Here is a 14,731-nt window from a genome sequence, read left to right as displayed (position 1 = left end):
TCAGTGAAAATCGGGACGTGGCCCCATTGAAGTCTATGGATCCGTAAAAAGGCGGAATGCAATCCAGCTTTTTGCGGACATGCTGAACTGTCTGTAAAAAAAACGGATCCGCATTTTTGCAGACAGCATACGGCCGTCTGAATGAACCCTTTTACTTACCTTTAACCCTTGCATCCTGACACTACATGTGAAGAGCATCTCGTAGTGCAGCAGGTGACCGGCAGTTGGATCCAACGAACAGATAAAAGACAAGAGAAAAACGGGGCATTCCCGGAGTGACAGAAGAAGTAAGCCCCCCCCCCCCCCCCCCTTAGTTGCAAACCCACTCCTCCAACCCCAGCGCTCTCCTGCCTTTCAGGTGGAAGACCCTTCTTCTACCATCTGATTTTCCTCCTTTTCCACATCATCTAATATAGAGGAGAATATGTAATCAGGAAAATCCAGCTATTTCTCCCTCTGCATCTTGCTGACTTTTCTTGGACATGGAGACTGCAAAGGATGATTTGGAAGAAGTAAAGCCAGAAAAAGATGAGGATGGTTATTGTAACAGATCTCTTGGCACCCCGACTGGGTACCTCCGTTGATGGATGCTCCTAGCGCTTCCCGAGGACTCCAAGCACTCCGCTCTACACCAAAACCACCACAGGAGCCAGGGGAGTAGAGCAAATCTTCAGCGTATAGCAATCCCCAGTGTCCATCAGTTACCCAAACAGGAACTCACTTTATTGAAGATCAACTCAGTATACAGTTTAAGAAGTCTAACAACATAACGCAATCAACCATGAACAACATGCAAACAGACATCTTCACCCTCTCCCTAATGAAAGAATAGGGAGAGAGGAGACACATGTGATGGGATTATCTCCTGAGTGTATCATAGGGTGATCTACTCATCTAGGAGTCGGCTGCTCTTATAGTCAGCTATCTTAATCCCATCACTAACACAATCAGTGGGAGTCTCAGTGCAAAGTTAACCCTTTTTGTGTTGCTGAATCCACACCATGCACCTTTATTAGGCAATAGGAAATATGTGGCATATAAATTCCACACATAAATCAGGGTTCATAGTTCCTTGTAACCCCAAAGGTCTGAGGGGGTCTCCATAGTTCTGGGTCCATAGTCCGTAGGAAGGAGGCTGGCCCTCAGGCTTCTCCAGCAGCCCCAGTGACGGTTCAGTCCGTCACATTTCTCTCCTCCCAACAGTAGACTAACCAGGTACCTGACCTTCTGTCGGTCGGTGCCTGAGTTAGTCGAGTAGCCCACCCATAAACAAACACTGGTCCTGTTGAACTCTGGGGCCTGGCTCCTGTTCTGTATGTCCCCAGCTGTTGAGTGGGCATCTGCTACTCCTTGCTTCATTGTTGTTCTCTAGCTTGGAGCTGTGGGTACTTGGTGGGCAGAGGCCAACTGCCCTCTGCCCAGATGCCAGTTCTTCCGCTGGGGTAGCCTGTGGGGAGTCAGCCTCTGGACAAGAGGATAGGGGAGGGCAGAGGCCAACTGCCCTATGCCCAGATGCCAGCTCTTCCGCTGGGGTAGCCTGTGGGGAGTCAGCCTCTGGACAAGAGGATAGGGGAGGGCAGAGGCCAACTGTGCTCTGCCCAGATGCCAGCTCCTCCGCTGGGGTAGCCTGTGGGGAGTCAGCATCTGGATAGGAGGATAGGGGAGGGCAGAGGCTGACTGCGCTCTGCCCAGATGCCAGCTCTTCCGCTGGAATGGGGTGAGGCAATCCTACCCCCAGGACCTTGTTGCGGATCGGCTGTGGAAAGGAGAGATTGCTTAAAGCCTCCTCCTGGCATTCCTGCGGGGTTGGTGGGGGATCTGTAGTGGCTGTCCAGCATCCCTGTAGGTCTGGTGCAGAGACCGCAGTCCCATCTGCACCATCAGAGTTAGGGGTGCTGTCCCCCTGTGGTTGGGGAGAGAGACCGATTGTCTCCTCTCCCTTCAAGGTACACTGCCGCTGGGGAGCAGGACCGACTGTCCCTACTCCCTGAAACTCCGGCTGCTGTTGGGGATCTGGGCCGACCGCCCAGCATCCCTGTAGGGCCGGTGGAGAGATCTCTGTCCCATCTCCACCTGCCATATGGGGTTCCCCCCAGGACCAGTCTATGAGGTCCCCTACCTCCGTAGCTGGTACTGAAGCAGGGGAAACTTCAGTTGGGTCTTCGAAGCTGTAGGGTTGTAGGTCTGGGACTGCCACCCAGCTCTCCGACAGTGTATATTGGGGCCGAATTGAGCTGAGGAAGTATCGGTAATCCTGCTCCAGCTCCCACTCCAGTCACTAGAGATGCCAGGTCTTGTCTCACCTCTCTCGCTGTAGCCCAATCATGCATAGCCTCCCTGTATTCATAGATATCCCAGAACCGGGACTCTCCAGCATCTCCGAACTCCGGTTCTGCGAAGGACTCAAACAACAGGCCAAGGGCCATCATAATCCTCACCCGTCACGGTTATCATCGAGACCTGTGTGCATGACAAAATGATTTCCATATTCTACTATATACTACTTACATAGTTGGAAAGGGAGGGACTGTAGTACCAGTAACTTGGCCAGGTGCACGTTCCGCTTCTGCACCGTTGGATGGGTGCGCGCAAACCATTTTTTTTCCCCCGTCTCCTCGGTGAACGATTGCTGTCGAAACAAGTGGCGAGGAGGAGCAATAGACAACATTGAAGTCTATGGGTAGGAACGACCGCTTCCTTCTGATGTTGACGAGCCCTGACGGGGGTGCGGGCCGGTGGGAGATGCAGCAGTAACACTAAATAAGTGGCACCGTTTTCCCACGCCACTTTATGGCGACTCTCCATGTGCTGACGCAGGGCGGTCATCCCCACATTACTGTTTTGCTCCGCATGCCATGACGGACAGAAAACCGTAACTTGCTGTGGTTTTCTGTACGCTATGTGAACGCAACCAAACAGAACGGAATGCATTTCGGAGCATTCTGTTCCATTCAGTTTTGTCCCCATTGACAATGAATGGGGACAAAACGGAAGCGATTTCTCTGCCGGATCTCAATACCGGAAAAGTTGAACGCAAGTATGAAAGTAGCCCTAGTGTCTGTTCGCTTTGGGGTCCAGCTGCTGGGACCCCTTTAACGACAAACATTTACAGGCATCATCTGCATGGAGTTATGTCCCACTCCTGCTTGCTCCAGTGGTCATGTGCCACCTGGGGGAAACGTCATCGCTCAGACCCAGGACGGGACACCACGCTTCTGACCTGGACCGGAAACATTAGTGCTGGAATGGAGCCTCGATAAACACGTGAGTTCGTTTTTGTGTCCCCCCCCCCTCCTATCTCGATAATGGGCCCCGTCGTGAAGAGACACCATGCACGACTTTGTCCATTCACTGCTATGAGATTTCCAAAAGCAGCAGAGCGCTGTTGTATAAGGCCAGGGCTACACAACATTTGTCATGCAACATATTTTATAAGATGGTCTTTTTGTGCGACTGTCATGTCACTGCTGCAGCATGTCGAAGTGCGACACCATAGACTACCATTATATAATATGTCGCGCAACATTACTGCGCCATGAATGTCGTGCGGCACATTGCAGTGCAGTTGTACCCTATATGTCGCCATGTAGCTCTAGTCTTAAAGGGGTTATCCAGTATCTACAACAGCCCCCCCCCCCATGCGCCGGGCCCCTCAGTGGGAATATACTTACCCCGCTCCCCTCCTTGTCCCCGCACCGCCGCTTCTCCCTGTATGCGGATGAAAACATCTGGTGTCGGGGGAAGCAGCCAATGGCAGGCGAGGACGAGCCTCTCTAGCGTCATCCGTAATACTACGGAGGCTCGTCGTCCCGGCCTGCCATTGATCGCCAGATGTTTTTTTCCGTGTACAGGGAGAAGCAGCAGCGGTGGTGCGGGGACAAGGAGGGGATCGGGGTAAGTATATTCCTACGGAGGGGCCCGGCACATGGGGGAGGGGGGCTGTTGTAAATACTGGATAACCCCTTTAAGACTTGGTAGATCCTTTAAAATATCGGGGGTCTGAATTTACTACTTATATTAGCCACCCCCTTTAAGGGCCACTCTCATCTTTGATGAGACCTGCTACTGGACTATCACTCTGTGAAGGGCTCTCCCATCTCTGGATATTATGGAGAAAAAAAATAAAAATCTGGGAAATCCTGCAGCAAGATACAGAAGAGAACATCTCGATCAGCCATTGTCTCCGCACGATCTGTGATAAACAAGGCACGTGACCACCTCAATGACACCCCGTGACCTCTCCCCCTCCGTCCTCCTCATTGGGTGTACCAAGATGGCGCGGGGCTATAGAACGTGGGTGTAACAAGATGGCGGAATTACTCTCACGCTGGCTTTAAAAATTGGACGTTCGTCTTGTGAATGTGGACGGGGAAGCCTAAATTCGTCAGGAATCTAAGTATTCCTTCAGTTTGGAACCTCCCGCGCGGCCCTTCTATCTCCTTCCGGAGGGGGTCTCTATGGTCACGGGCCCCTCTAGCACACGTGCCGGAAGTCACTCTATTCCCCCTCCACGCCGCGGTGCAGTGTGGGTAGCCGCTGTCAGCCATGGCGTCCCGTGTCCTCTGTGTGTGTGTCCGCTCGGCGCTGCGCCCCCTGCCCCGGCGCTCCCTACCTGCCCTGAGCAGCACCGCCTGCAGGCAGCGCTCTTCCCTGGCCAGGCCTGCAACCAACGCCCCGGTCCTCGCCACACAGGTACGGCACGGGAGACCCGACAAGGCCAGCCAGGGGTCACCTGGGGGTAGAGAGGGCTGCGTGTGGGGGCGGCGAGTGCGTCTGGTGTGTATACGGCCCTAGAGCATGCGGATGCAGGTTGTGAGCCCTGTGCGGGCGCCCAGCTCGCCTGCTGTTCCAGGTAGAGCCTGCCCACAGTAGTGGTGGTGGTGACCCTTGCTGTCTTCTCCTGACATCACCTGCAGGGGGCCTGGCCACCTATGTGGTGACCATAGGAATGCATTGATTTAAAGGAATTGTCCAGGATTACAGAACCCATACCCAGTCCTGCAATGATCTAACCTTCTGTTTAATTTCCTCACCCTCTGATTGCTGTCAGTGAATGGAAACTATGCTGATTATGTCCAGATGCGCAGCAGGTGGTGACTTCACTTTTATAACGATGAGCAGAATGCCTTGTCTGACGCAGGCGATGAACCAGAACGATGCTAGTCACTGACCGCAAGCAGATGTTTTTTCCTCCCGTGCCTGGTTGCTGTCAGTGTTTGTGCTGATTAGTATATGTTTTTCGGGTGAAACTGTCCAATTGCTTTGTATCCTGTGGCACATCGGCGCGTGTCTGCCCTGGGACGTGCAATCCTGATGATGTCATCAGTGGTGCCACTGGCTCCTTCCTACAAGCAGTCAAACCGTTTAGATAGAGGTTATGCGAAGCGCTAATTTGTCCGATAGCCGCCACCCCCCCTCCCCCACCTGCCTCGGCTGAGCATGCATGTCTTTTGAATGGGGAGGAATTCGACGATGGACATGTCTAGTGGCAGCCTGAGAATAAAAGGATTGGACATGTTGAAATACAGCAGCCTGGTCCTTATCTCCTTTGAAATTGGACGTCGGGGAGAAGTTGAGGACCTTGTGAATTTGATTTGATGTTAATCTATTGATGTGTCACCGGACCTTGATGGTCAAGCAGTGATGTCCTAAGGCGGTGCTTTGTTTTGTTTTTTTGGTGCAATTTTGCACAAAATCTTCCCCAAAAGGTTACACTGCACTCCATACGACAGCATTTTATGGCTGCGACCATGCTAAGAAAGGGCGTGTCCTCTCCGGGTCCACCGTCCAGACGAACGCTGCTGGAAATGGCGATGGGTGACAGCAGGTGTTTAGCATTCAAATGGGAAAACCACGGTGGAGTTTGCCTCTGTGAACGGGGCCATGTAAATTTTTTTTTATTTTTTTTATTTTATTTTTTTAAGCCACTGTAGCCACATGTTTTTACCTTGAAAGACTTCTATTAGGACCTAAAGGGGGGGCCCAGACGGCATGTGCTGCTGTGTGATAGAAACTCTGACTAACCAGATGTCACCTCCATGAGACGTTCTTCTGGGCCTCGTTCACACATCAATGTCTGGCATTGACCGTCTATGGGACTGTGAAAAACTACTGACGACATGGACGGCATCCGTGTTCTGTCAGTGCTTCGCAGACCACTGGTAGGAGATGCTTTGGAATGTGGATGATACACGGAGGGCAAAAAAACGGACACCCGGATCCTTCCCAGATGGGTTTTCCACGGATGTCAAACGGAAAGGGAGGCTTCAGATTGCACCCAGGTCCCGAAAGCTAGCCAAAAATGTAATATGAGCATTCAGCAGGGCTGATCTAAAAAAATAATTGGCGCAACTGAAAAAAGTAAAGCGCCTTCTGTAGCAGCCAATCGGATTGAACGCTCGGTGACTGAAAAAGGGGACGTGCATGTATGGGGGCGTTCTCCATTCACGGGGGGAGGGTGATGACCCTGTTCTGGAGATTGGTGGAAGGGACCCACATCTATGGGACATTTGTGACATCATGTCCAGACAAATCCTGTGCGGTATTTATCTGGGATACCGTGCCCCCTCTCAGGTGGGGCATCTCTAGAGGGCGTCGCACAGCGCATGTTGTGTAAGTTAGGTCTATTCAACAAACTCCTAGAAAATGGCGCCCAAGTGTCCTGCGACACTTATAGGAGTTGCCGTCAACATGTGTCTACGCTAAGGGTACGTTTGCATCTGCGGCATGCCTGATCCAGTGCGAATGTCGGCCGGAACCCCCCCCCCCCCATTATAGTCTATGACCTGGCAGGGAGCTTTAGAATCCAGCAAAATACACAACACACCAGCCTGCAGGATATGCTGCTGCAACTCTGAATACGCCCTCTTAATTTTCTTAGTGGGCCAACCCTTTTAATGAGTCCATCTTCCGGCCCGGTGCCTGAGGCTGCACTACTGAGAGACCTGTTCCCCTCTGTATTTACTGATTGCTGAAGACTGAATGTATGTGGTTGGGGGAGCAGGGGTCTTACAGAAAGCCCACTTACACAGATGTCCGTTGCCGTATGTCTTTCCTCTGACTCTCCCTGTGTCTTGTTTCTGCAGGTCTCTGGCTCCTTATATCAGTCATGTCGCCAGTACAGCGGCGCTCCCCCCCTCACCCTGGAGGGCATCGCCGAAAGAGTTTTATATGTATTGAAGCTGTATGATAAGGTTGACCCGGAAAAGGTGAGAATTTTTTATTTATTTTTTAGAACTGCCATTGACGTTGTGTTGGTTTTCCGCCGGCCCCTCCGATTAGGTAGCTGTTGGCTGAACGTTTGTTCGGTTGACAGCTTTCTCAGTTCCTCTGTACACATGCATGCTTGGCCAAGCATACCTGTGTCCTGTATGGAGAAAGGAGAGTAAACCATTGCCAAACATGTCTGACAGCAGCTTTACCTTCCCAAGGACAAAACGATCTGGCGGGATCAGCCTGATCCTTAGCTCCCCGCCATCTCTGTCCAGGAGAGTCCCTTCATACACCTTAGATGTTTGGCTGTCGTCTATCTAAGGTGCGCGGCCAGCTTCAGAGTCCGCTCCGATTTCCCTGTTTTTCCTCACAAGAGCTGACTGACCGCTCTCTGTATACACACTTCTACAGGGAAACTGTCAGTCATCTTTTGTGGGCGGGGCAAGCAGGACTCTCATTGTCTCTTCTAGGAGTCCTGTCCGGATTTCTCTTTGCCCCAAATCATAAACTTGCATCAGAGCTTAGCATTTCTCCCCCTATGATATGATGAGTCCGTATCTGATTGGTGGGGGGGTGTCCAGCCATTGTGATCGCCCATCGCTGCCGATCACGAGAATGTGCCACATGGAGCAAGGAAGGAGACTCTTGTAATATTCTACCAGTCTCCATGATACTGGAGTATTTGGGGTCTGTATACTTTTCCTATAGAATCCTGAATACTAAGGCTACTTCCACACATTGGTAAAATAAAAATCTGGCAGAGAACAGGCTGCCAGAGTTCTCCGGATAGTGCGTGTACCCGCCGGACCGTATTGACTGTAATGGGATCCGGCCGCTCCCTGACATATCAGCTGGGACTCGGCTGGACAAAAATCGCTACACGCAATGGTTTTTGCCCAGCTGAATCCAGTCATATATGCCAGGGAGTGGCCGGTTCCCCACGGGGTCCAGTGGACACGTGGCACTGTCTGGCTATGCTGGATCCAGAGAACCCCGGCCGCTTGTTCTCTGCCGGATTTCTTTGACGCATGTGTGAAACTAGCCTCAGTCGGTGTTGGGGTAGGTTCGCACACATATTCCATGTGGAGTTCCATCTGGGAAAAATCTGCAAAATATTACAGTACCAGCCACGTGAATGAGATCTGGACACGTGTCATCCACGATGTAGAGATTGTCCGTGCGGAAATTGACCTGCGATGCAGATTTCTGAAATCTGCAGGATGTCAATAATGCCGGACACAGATTGTCTTCAGATTTTCCCCTTAGTCCGAGGAAGTCAAAACCTGCAATAGAATCTGCAAGCAACCCTGTTGCTTCGGATCTCAAAGCCCTTAAAGGAGTTGTCCGTTTTCCGATATTGATGACCTATCCTCAGCCGTTTCAGCAGCAAGCAGTGTAATTACTGCCCCCCCCCGTCCCATTCACTTGGATGAGAAGGAGCAGTTGGACCCCCACCGATCTGATATTGATAACTAGAGATGAGCGAATTTCCGCTTATGAAATTCATTCACATTTTTTTTTCTGGTAAAAGGTGAATTGCGTTATGGATTCCGTTACCACGGACTATAACGCAATTCTATGATGGAATGGCTTTAGAGGCATCACGTTATTCATTCCGTCATAATAGAAGTCTATGGGCTGCAAAACGCATCCGTTCCGTTATGCAGGAGAGCCCTGCACGGACTGATTACATGTCAGATTGTCGGTGAAGAGCACTAGTTCCCGATAATCTGCCGATACCTTTTACGCAGGCAATCGCCTGATGAACATCGGGTGTTTGCGTCGGTCTGACGACACAGAAAGTAATTGTTCCTGCGCAGCAGATGGTGGTGTGTAGAGAGCGTCCTGCTGCACTGGAGCAATGATTTTCTTTGAGGACCAGCGATCACTGAATTGCTCTCTTGTCCTCATACAGCGGAGGTGATTGCTGCATGTAAGAGCTTCCCTCGTCTACCGCTGACGATCGGACTGTGAACTGGAGCGTCCGCTATGTTCCTCATCATCTGTCAGATAATCAGTCCATGTAAAAGGACCCTTACACTCGGGGTGAATTCTCCCTGGACAGTAAACCTGAGAATTTTACCTGCAGGCATTCCATACAGGGGTTATTGAGGCCTGATCAGTACATCTGTCCTGTAGGACCTCAGTCTTCTGGATCAGTATTTGCTGCAGACAATACAGATGACACAATGCTTGATCCTCCTTTACACCTACTAATTGCCGGTCGTTCCCTTCCAGCTTTCAGTCAACTCCCACTTCATGAAAGACCTGGGTCTGGACAGTTTGGACCAAGTTGAGATAATAATGGCAATGGAGGATGAGTTTGGTAAGAAACATTCCCACCTGAATATTGCTACCAGTCTTTACAGCAGCACTTAGATACCTATGGATCTCCTAAGCATTTTTTTGCCACCTAGAATAGCGGTGCCGACGTCTGCTTTCTAGAAAAAGTCTAAGGGTCCATTCACACATCCACAAAATGGGTCCGCATCCATCCCGAAATTCAGGTGCAGACCCATTCATTTTCAATGGGGCCGGAATGTGCTGTCCGCATCCGCGGATCCGCACTTCCGTTCCGCCAAAAAATAGAACATGTCCTATTCTTGTCTGCAATTGCGGACAACAAAGGGCATTTTCTTTGAGAGTGCCGGCCATGTGCGGTCCGCAAAATGCGGAACGCACATTGCCGGTGTCCGTGTTTTGCGGATCCGCAAAACACATACGGACGTGTGAATGGACCCTAAACAGGCTCAGCCTATGTTTTACTCCAGGGCAGCATTCGCAGATCAGCTGGTTGTTCAGGTGGCAAGCTTATCAGATACACCGCTCAACTGCACTTCTAAATTGTAGGGGGTCAGTTGTTTTTTTCCTACATCACATTTCTTCCCTGAAGGGAAATAATCTGTGCAGACACTGTAGGGATAAGGCTACATTCACACGACCGTAGTGTTTTGCAGATCAACAAAACACTGATACCGGCTCTCGTGCGCTCCGCAATTTGCAGACCGCACATGCCGCCGCTATCATAGAAAATACCTATTATTGTCAGCAATTGTGGACAAGAATAGGACACTCTATTTTATTCACGGGGCAACGGAACTATGAATGTGGACTCATTCATACGGTCGTGTGAATGTAGCCTATCTAGGAGATTACAGCTCTGAAGGTGCAGAATTGTGAATGAAATGGCAACGGTCATCCCTTCATTCGCTTCCAGACATTTTAAGGGTAATTCACTCATGCCAGAAATGCTGCCAGTTTTCAATGCTAATTTGCATGCAGAAGCTGATAAGCACCTCAGGACTAGGTCAGGGGTACGTTCATTGTCACCATATTTGTTTTAAGGGGGTCTTTTGCATGGGAGTATAGAAAGTCCTAGACTGGTTTCTATGGAACTAAATGGTCTTGATGGTTATAGTAAACCATTTTAATGCATGGCTGACAACTCCTGCATGAAAACAGTGTGTCAGAAGGGCCCAGTCCGAATCCCAGTCCGTCTCCTTGAAAATGTAGTGATTGCATGCAGCAGCACTGGCACGTCTTCGTAAACCAGTTCGTATGGCTGCTCTCCATGTCCTTACTCACCGGCCAAGCTTGACATAGCGTTTTCTTTCCACTAGGTGGCGAACACCTTGCATCTTTTAAATGTTAGCAGCTGCTTGGCGTTGCTCACTTGCCTACGTGATTGGAATGCAAAGCGTTACCCGGCGCTGCGCTCGCTGACAGATATTTGGTATTACTTCAGAAACCCCCTTTTGCAGCAGTGTGATCCCAATGTAATGCGGCCTTACTCTGTAAAAGCACAGTATAGTATGTCACCCGTCCTTTGGTTTGGCAGTCTGGCACAGCGTAGCAATGTTTCTGCATGGATTCTGCTTGATATTTCCATATGGTCTGCCATTTTCATGCATAAGCTCCAGGGTGTCAGGTCTGTGGGTAGAGAAGTAGAGCGGCACCATAAGGGAGTGTTGGGGGGTGGGGTGTAAAGGGTGCCTCCATCAAGTCAACTCCTGATTTGAATGTCCTAAGGCACGGCTTATAAGCTGCCACTGGTGGACTCGTCCGCGTTCGACGTGGATGACCAGTCATCAGCATGGCCGCCGCGCATTCCTTCCTCCTTGCTTCTGCATTATGCATTCCTTTCAGGAACTGTTACTTTTAATTATCTGTGTCACTAGGACAGTCTCGGGCACGGTGACATGTTTTCCCTGCATGCTGTGATCTCTCCTTCTGCCTCCTGCTCAGGTTGCTAGGATACCATATTGGGCGCGAGCATCTCGAAACGCACGTGAAGGGAGGCAGCAGTGAATGCAGCACGGAGATAGCGGTCATTGCAATATAGCCAAAGATGGCGGAATTCAGTTACAGTAATCCGCGGGGGGGGGAGAATGTGAAAATTAGGAAGCCCGGAATCTAGATAGATCGGTCAACCATTGCAGCTTACATATCAGTCTAGACACGCTCTATTGTAACACCAGACCGACTACGCCGCTGGGTGCTAGGAAAGCTGGGTGAAAAAAATCAGTTGGAACTGCAATTGTCCGCCATGTTGGTAGATTTCATGTGTTTTGCAGAAGCGATGGCCGAATACAATTTTTTGAATGCGTGTCTAATCCCTGCATCTTATTCCTTTGCAGGGTTTGAGATTCCTGATGCCGACGGTGAGAAGCTGATGACGCCACAGGAGATAGTAGATTACATTGCAGATAAAAAGGATGTATATGAGTGACGTGAAGTCCATGTGTCAGTTCCTCCGTTCATTGTAAGTGTAGCCAAGTCTGCAGATCTCGGCCTGGTCACTACAGGCATCCATAGACCTCAGATCCATTTACACATGTCCTCCTCCCGCTTTTTCACTTTTTTCCTCTGAGCCAAAAATAATCATTAGATGGTTACGAAAAGGTCATAAAATATCAACTTGTGGACAGACTGAAGGAGTTCAGCTCTGAGGGGAAAACATATTGTCCCTTGGCCTTGATTCTTTACTGCCGGGTATTGAGCCTGTTGTGACATTTACCCTGTCTGCTGTGTGCGGGCGAAGGCAGAATGACAATGAGGTTTTCCTGGATTTTCTCAGAGGTTGTCTCACTTCAGAAAATAGCATTTATCATGTTGAGAAAGTTTAATACGAGGCACAATGTATTGTGATTGTCCGTATTGCTTCCTTCGCTGGCTGGATTCATTTTTCCGTCACATTATACACTGCTCGTTTCCATGGTTACTTGCGCACTACAGTGAAAAGCACCAGCCTATATACGCGCCCAAGGTCCTGGCCCCCAGAATGGCGCATTTTCCTATAGAATGCAAGCACGGCCACCACTGATGGATTGCAGGGTGGTCGTAACCATGGAAACGAGCAGTGTATAATCAGATGAAAAAATGAATCAAGCCAGCAAAGGACACACTATGGACGATCACAATTAGTTAGTGCCTTGTATTAACGTTCTCTACATAAATGCCACTTGCTCAACGACTTTGAAGGAACTTTCTCTTTGTCTGTGGCCATAGTCAACTCTTCAATAAGTGCATCCCTCCTGCTTCGGTGGGATGGTGGTCATAGGCTTATTAATCAGATTTTTCTTTAAAATATTGAGAACCAGTGAAGCAAATGTTGTGACCCTTAAAGGGTTAGGGTGACCCACTGTGCAGCCTTGAGAAGTGTCAGTGGCGTATCTTCAAACAAAAATCATTGCTGAGATTTTGCTATGTACATGCCGCTTCTAGTTTTCTACTCTGTCTGAGAATTTGCAATGTGTCTTCTTACAGTTGTCTCTCTCCTGCAGGTAGCTTGGCTGGGCGTGTTGTGATCTCGCCTGCATGCCGTGGCCCCGTGGCTGCCGTCGCCACTTCTTCCAGGATCCTGTATTTAAACTGTCTGAATGTGTTGGCCTTTAATAAATGTAAAAACACACAAAAGACAAGACACCACTTTACTGTGCATCTGCCATTACTGACGACATTTATTTCTCAATCTTCTTATATTGTCACCCGGAGGAGTCATAGATCTCTGCCCGGATGCGGGCCTCCGGTTTCAGATGGCCTCGGGTAATCGAAGGTTTAAACTGGGGGGGTCCATATGCTGTAGGTGTGATAAAGAACATAAAATGTAGTCCCACTACTCTGAAATCAGCCTTGGGCCTCATGGGCACGACCGTAGTTTTGGTCCGCATCTTTTGTGGACCCATTCATTTCAGTGGAAAAAATAAATAAAAGATGTTGGACAAGAATTAGGCATTTCTAACAGAGGATCCGCAGATTGCATGCAGCCAGTATCTGTGTTTTTGTGGATATGCAATTTGTGGACCGTAATAACCGCTACAGCCGTGTGCATGAGGCCTTACAGGTGCCCTATACATTGGCGATTCAGTGTCCCATGTCCCCACTGCAATCCGCTTCCTGATGATGTCCCAACATGCCTGGGAAGGGTGCTCAGCCAATCACTTTCCTGGCGGGTCATTGCTGCAGCCACTGATTGGCAGAGCACTTTTTGCAGCCGTTTCCTGCTGTCAGGACAGGGATGAGGCAGTGTAAGCGGTTTTATTTTTATGAACCTTTTGTATCCCACTGGAAACCTGTATTGGCTAGTGTACCCCTTCAAGGCTCTTTTACATGTAAGAATAATCATCATCAGCCCATGCAGAAATCCTCACTAGTCTGCAGTGCATTTCACGGTATGTGTATGGAGGACAAATGATCTTCCTAATGATCGTTCAGTGCATTTCCCTTTAAATGAACATATATGATGATGGCCACTTGTAATCGCCCAGTAGCAGACTGTGTCGAAGGACCTTTAGGCTAAACAAGCAAGACCACCCTGGGAATGGTGTTGGAGTTCATGGCTCACTGTCATAATACAGACGATATATTGTGACATTAAAGGGGTAGTCTCCCCTTAGACATTGGTGGCATGTTGCTAAGATATGCCACCAGTGTCAGGTGTGGGTTCTGCACATATCTCCAGAACAGGGTGCCCGAAGTAAGCGGAAAGCAGCCACGTTTGCACTGCCGCTCTCCATGCATTTTGTATGGGACTGCTGAAAATAGGATAGGCCGTCTCCAGTGGTTCCATAGAATTGAATGGCGTGGTGGCCATGCTTGCATGGTACACTCTCTTCATTCGTTTCTATGGGAATTCCGAAAATAGCCAAGTGCGCTCGCTCAACTATTTTAGGAACTCCCTTAGAGATGAATGAAGAAGGATGTTTTGCTTTCCTTCACTTTTGGGGACCCTTTCTGGAGATAGGTGTAGATCTCAGTGGTGGGACCTGCACCTATCTGACTTTGATGACATATCCTAGAGTCGGAGATGATGCAACCCCTTTAAAGTAAATGTTGCGTTAGTCTGGTTACCCCTTGGGGTCAGAAGTCCATCTCAATGCCTTTCTGAGTTATTGCAATGGTCACTTGGTCGATGGGTGAATTTCTGACACACCAAATCTTATCCCATAGCTGCGGTGTGGTTCCTGTTATATGTGGTAACAGCAGCGCTGGGCTGGATCTGACTCATTTAGCGCCATTT

The 14,731-nt window shown here is 49.6% G+C and overlaps 1 protein-coding gene across 1 annotated transcript; it reads left to right on the top strand.

The window, feature by feature from the left end:
• The first annotated feature begins 4,489 nt into the window (after positions 1–4,489).
• Positions 4,490–13,140, top strand: NDUFAB1 (NADH:ubiquinone oxidoreductase subunit AB1). Its single transcript, XM_040440457.1, has 5 exons — positions 4,490–4,692; positions 7,086–7,208; positions 9,451–9,538; positions 11,850–11,974; positions 12,996–13,140. Exons 1-4 carry the CDS (start codon positions 4,546–4,548, stop codon positions 11,939–11,941), a joined length of 450 nt encoding a protein of 149 aa, XP_040296391.1. The 5' UTR covers positions 4,490–4,545; the 3' UTR covers positions 11,942–11,974; positions 12,996–13,140.
• The last annotated feature ends 1,591 nt before the right edge of the window (positions 13,141–14,731 follow it).

The sequence above is a fragment of the Bufo bufo genome, chromosome 7 (assembly GCF_905171765.1).
Source record: "Bufo bufo chromosome 7, aBufBuf1.1, whole genome shotgun sequence".
In the NCBI taxonomy this organism is placed as follows: domain Eukaryota; kingdom Metazoa; phylum Chordata; class Amphibia; order Anura; family Bufonidae; genus Bufo; species Bufo bufo.
This window is presented reverse-complemented; position numbering and strand designations above follow the sequence as displayed.

What these genes read in the sequence shown, in the direction of transcription:
- NDUFAB1 (XM_040440457.1), top strand. Translation starts at nt 4,546, where the DNA reads ATGGCGTCCCGTGTCCTCTGTGTGTGTGTCCGCTCGGCGCTGCGCCCC. An exon ending in ATAAGGTTGACCCGGAAAAG is followed by an intron (nt 7,209 to 9,450) that starts GTGAGAATTTTT and finishes GTTCCCTTCCAG; the next exon opens with CTTTCAGTCAACTCCCACTT. An exon ending in GGCAATGGAGGATGAGTTTG is followed by an intron (nt 9,539 to 11,849) that starts GTAAGAAACATT and finishes ATTCCTTTGCAG; the next exon opens with GGTTTGAGATTCCTGATGCC.